The sequence below is a fragment of the Helianthus annuus genome, chromosome 14 (genome assembly GCF_002127325.2).
Source record: "Helianthus annuus cultivar XRQ/B chromosome 14, HanXRQr2.0-SUNRISE, whole genome shotgun sequence".
NCBI classification, from domain to species: Eukaryota; Viridiplantae; Streptophyta; class Magnoliopsida; order Asterales; family Asteraceae; genus Helianthus; species Helianthus annuus.
The window spans coordinates 76,710,994-76,716,256 of record NC_035446.2 but is presented as its reverse complement, the minus strand read 5'-3'; the positions used below and the strand labels follow the sequence as shown (position 1 = coordinate 76,716,256).

At 47.1% G+C, this 5,263-nt stretch overlaps 1 protein-coding gene across 1 annotated transcript; it reads right to left on the bottom strand.

The window, feature by feature from the left end:
* Nucleotides 1–803: 803 nt before the first annotated feature.
* On the bottom strand, nt 804–4,031 carry LOC110906766. The gene is made up of 3 exons (XM_022151844.1): nt 2,808–4,031; nt 2,370–2,753; nt 804–1,997 (listed from the first exon to the last, which is right to left on the bottom strand). The coding sequence occupies exons 1-3, from the start codon at nt 4,029–4,031 to the stop codon at nt 804–806; spliced, it is 2,802 nt and encodes a 933-aa protein (XP_022007536.1).
* Nucleotides 4,032–5,263: the final 1,232 nt, after the last annotated feature.

Sequence of the window (5,263 nt, the reverse complement as noted above, 5' to 3'; positions counted from 1 at the left end):
CGAGTTGAACAATAACACTTGATCGCCCACTTTAAACTCCTTCAACTTTCGCAACTTCCTATCATGCAAAGCTTTCGACTTTTCCTTGATACTCCAAGAACGATCATACGCGGCGTCACGAAGCGCCTCTAACTCATGAATTTGGAAAAATCGTCTCCTAGCGGCCTCGGTCAAATCTAAATTCACCGTTTTGAGCGCCCAAAGAGCCCGATGCTCAAACTCGACCGGTAAATGACACGCTTTCCCATAAACGATCATAAACGGTGTCGTCCCTAATGGCGTCTTGTAGGCGGTTCGGAAAGCCCACAACGCATCGTCCAACTTGTCGGACCAATCCTGCCGACTCTTCCCTACCGTCTTCTCCAAAATCCTCTTCACTCCTCGATTCGCGTTCTCCACTTGACCGCTCGTTTGCGGATGATACGCGGTAGACAAGCGGTGCGTAACTCCATACCTCTCCAACGCCTTCTTCATAACCGCATTGCAAAAATGCGTGCCGCGATCACTAATAATGGCTCTAGGCGTACCAAATCGCGTAAACAACTTCTTCAAGAACCTCACCACCACTCGTGCATCGTTCGTAGGCGAAGCTTGAGCTTCCACCCACTTCGAAACGTAGTCAATCGCAACGAGGATGTACCGATTTCCACTCGAAGATGGAAATGGTCCCATGAAATCGATGCCCCAAACGTCAAAGACTTCCAACACTTGAATAGGATTCTGGGGCATCTCATCCTTGGATGAGATGTTGCCGGTCCGCTGGCATCGGTCACACTTTCTCACAAACTCGGCCGCATCGTCTACTACTGTCGGCCAATAGAAACCACAATCAAATTCTGTGCGGTCACATGCGCACCATGGTGTCCTCCAGTCAATCCCTCATGCACGTGCCTCAGGATCCCCGCACCTTCTTCTCTACTAACACATCTCCTCAAAACTCGATCACCGCCTATCCTGAAGAGATAGGGATCGTCCCAGATGTACTTCCTAGCGTCCCTCGTCAGCTTCCACGTCTGCTGCGCACTCAAACTCTCCATCACAAACCCGTCGGCCAAATAATTGGCTATATCGCTATACCACGGGAGGTCCACGGCTCCTGCCGTGACAGCGTCAATAGACTCGTGAGGGAATCTATCTCCTATCGCCTCCTCACGAATCTCCTCTCGCTTCGGATCCTCTAAGCGGGACAAGTGGTCCGCCGCCACATTCTCTGCCCCCTTCTTATCCTTAATTTCAATGTCGAACTCGGAAAGAAGCAGAATCCATCGTATGAGACGCGGCTTCGCGTCCTTCTTCTGAAACAAGTGACGCAGAGCAGAATGATCAGTGAACACGACGGTTTTCGAAAGAACGAGATATGATCGGAATTTATCAAACGCGAACACCACCGCCAACAACTCCTTCTCCGTGGTGGTGTAATTCTCCTGGGCATCATTCAGCGTTTTACTCGCGTAGTAAATCGGGTGAAAATGCTTCTCCCGTCTCTGCCCTAACACCGCACCAACTGCGTAGTCACTCGCATCGCACGTCAACTCGAATGGTAAGCTCCAATCAGGCGACACGAGGATCGGTGCACTCACTAACTTCTCCTTCAGAAACTCAAACTCATGAAGGCACTCCTCGTCAAAGATGAAAGGAACGTCCTTCTCCAACAATCGCGTCATGGGGCGAGTGATTTTGGAGAAATCCCTAATGAAGCGCCTATAAAATCCCGCATGACCGAGAAAACTACGAACCGACTTCACACTAGTTGGCGGAGGGAGCTGGCTAATCGTGTCAATCTTCGCTCTATCAACCTCAATACCTGCTCGCGAAATCTTGTGCCCTAGCACAATCCCCTCAGTCACCATGAAGTGACACTTCTCCCAGTTCAGCATCAACTTCGTCTCCACACATCTCTTCAACATCCTCTCAAGATTCATCAAGCACTGATTGAAAGAACTACCATACACTGAGAAATCGTCCATAAACACCTCCATCGAACTCTCGACCATATCCTGAAAGATCGCGATCATACAACGCTGAAATGTAGCAGGAGCGTTACATAATCCAAATGGCATGCGTCGGTACGCGTATGTGCCATATGGACATGTAAAAGTGGTTTTCTCCTGATCCTCTGGTGCAATTGGAATCTGGAAATAACCCGAAAACCCGTCGAGAAAGCAATAGAACTGCTGACCCGCGAGACGCTCAAGCATCTGATCAATGAATGGGAGCGGAAAATGATCTTTAAGAGTGGCGTCATTTAACTTTCGATAGTCAATGCACACACGCCAACCCGTAACAGTACGAGACGGAATAAGCTCATTCTTCGAATTCAGAACAACCGTCATCCCCCCTTTCTTCGGGACGACCTGCGTAGGACTCACCCAAGCTGAATCAGAAATAGGATAGATCAAACCAGACTCTAAAAGCTTCATCACCTCCTTCTTCACTACCTCCTGCATATTCGGATTCAACCGACGCTGCGGCTGCACTACAGGCTTGAAAACATCCTCCATCAGAATGCGATGCGTGCAAAAGGTAGGGCTGATGCCCTTGATATCGGATAGCCTCCATGCAATCGCATCACTGTACTTTCTAAGCACCTCAATCAACCTCGCCTTCTCCTCCTCTGTCAACTTTGAAGAAATGATGACAGGCATACTCGGCTTCTCTCCTAGAAACGCGTACTCGAGATGTGAAGGAAGAACCTTAAGTTCTAAAGGCGGTGGAATCTCTACGGGAGTACTCTCATCACTAATCGCATCGAGCTATAAAGGCTCAGCACTCAACTCATTGCTCTCATCTAACTGCTCCTCCTCTACCTCATCTACCTCATCCTCAGAATGCTCGTCAACAACTCCCTCGCCTACTAAATCAGCTCCACTAATGTACTCAAGACACGTGTCGACGCAAGATATGAATGAATTGAGAAAGTAAACGGAATGACACGGCCCAACATCATCATCACGGCCGCTAGGATGCTGCATCGCTCTGTCAATCTCGAATGTGACAATCTCATCACCCGCACGAAGAGAAATCTTACCGTCAAAGACGTCGATGATCGCCTTTGCGGTTCGAAGGAATGGACGGCCTAGAATAATAGGAACTCTCTCATCGGCCTCCATGTCGAGCACAACGAAATCTACTGGGAACACAAACCTATCGACCTTCACCAACAAATTCTCTACTATCCCACGAGGATACTTGACTGATCGGTCAGCCAAGGACAATGACATGCGCGTGGGTGTAAGCTCTCCTAGACCAAGTCGCTCATACAACGAGAATGGCATCAGATTGATGCTGGCCCCTAAATCGGCTAAGGCATGAGAAGGGGTAACGGCTCCCCCAAAGAAACATGGAATCGTGAATGTGCCAGGGTCGGTCAACTTCTCTGGTAGCTTATTCAAGACTACCGCAGAACAACCTCCTGTCAATGGAATATTCGAAAGCTCACCGATTCTCTCCTTACGCTTCAAAAGATCTTTAAGGAATTTCGCGTACTTAGGCATAGACTGAAGCGCCTCGATGAACGGAAGATTTATCTTCAACTGAGTAAACATCTCGAGGAATTTCCCGTACTCCTGAGCATATTTCTGCTGCCTGGCACGGGCGGGAAACGGAAGGCGAGAATAATCAATCACCGGTGTCGGCCGACCCCTCGTCGGCTGCTTCTCCACTCTCTTCTCTACTGGCGACTCCTCGGCGTGTGCGATACTTGCTGGGGCTAGCCTCGTGTGCACCTTGCCTGGAGCCTCCATCTCGATCTCCTCATCGACTTCATCCTCTCTCTCATCCTCAACTTCTTCTCTCACAACCTCTCCCAAACTCTTCCCACTACGAGTCGTAATCGCCTTCGCTGACTGATTCGCGGGATTCGGGAAAGTGTTTCCCGAAAACTGACCCGGTGGGTGCTCCTGTAACTGCTTAGCAAGCCCGCCTACTGTCCTCTGAAGATCGAGGAGGGCGGCCTGCTGATTCTTGAACTGTAGTTCGTTATTTTTATTAATTTGCTCCTGATTTTTCATGAACGCATCGGTCCGCGTCATCATCTGGGCGAACATCTCCTCCAACCTATTCGTACTTATTTATAAAACTAAGACTCGACCTAAACCCTAAAACACACAACCGGCAAGTGAACCGATCGATGTAGTAAAGCTAAAGTAAGTCCGAGTATCGAACCCACGAGACTCTACTGATTACGCTACGACTCTATCTAGACTCAGACTGACATGACATACTAAATTGTTTATTAATTTGGGGGGGGGGTTTCTAAAAATCCTAAATAAAAATAATAAAAGAATGCTAGAAAGCTAGAGACGAACTCGAACGAAGGGTTTGACCAGTGACGATGAAGACTACCTAGGCTAGAGGCAGGCTAAACTCAGAATGGATTCCTATTTGATAATTTTGTGGTGTGGAATCGGGATCTTCTAATGCTAAACCTATTAAGACACCACTAAGCCCCTCAAACACTCTCGAGGCGATTCTTGCGGCACTACCTAGGATGTTAAGCTCACCGGTTTTCTAGATTTCTTTTCCATCCTCTAGTTTCCTGAAAGTGCTTATGTAAGACGCTCTACTTTGCCGCGCGAACGTCTAAAGCAACTATGGGTTTAATCTTGGCTTAATAGACAATGGGTTGTTAATTCCTTATAACTACTCCGAGACCTATTAATATCCTCGAGCCTTTCCGCGATGAGTCTAGCAGCACACTTGATTTTAATTAATTACCGAATATTGTTTCTAAGGTTACTAACGCGTTTTCACCCTAAAGGATTAATGACCTATTACGTGATATAGACACTCACCTAAATCAAGAACCCTAATCCGACTCTATTATATGATAAAGACCGTCACCAAGAATCGAATGAAGCAATAAACAATAATCAAACACTCACAAGCACGCATACGCACCAAGATAAACTACCATAGCGTTTACAATACAAGAAAGATCCACAACCACGACAAAAATCAAATAAAAATCCAAACTTTATTATGCCATAGTCATTAGCCTAGGTAGTTAACGGTTTTTAGCCGGAAAACATAATCAAGAATGCAAATAAAGTCGTATTAAATTCTGAATTCATCATGTTACACATAAAAAACGAACAAAGAACGAAAGATTAGGATGGTAAAACCCGTGGTCTTCACTCCCGAACGCTTCTAAAGTGTACCCGAATGATTCCAAGCTTCCAAGATGCTCCAAACCCTTCAACAGCCTTCAATCAGCAGTCAAAACTTGCCCAAGGTTGTCCAATTTCGTAGATGATCGGCTGTA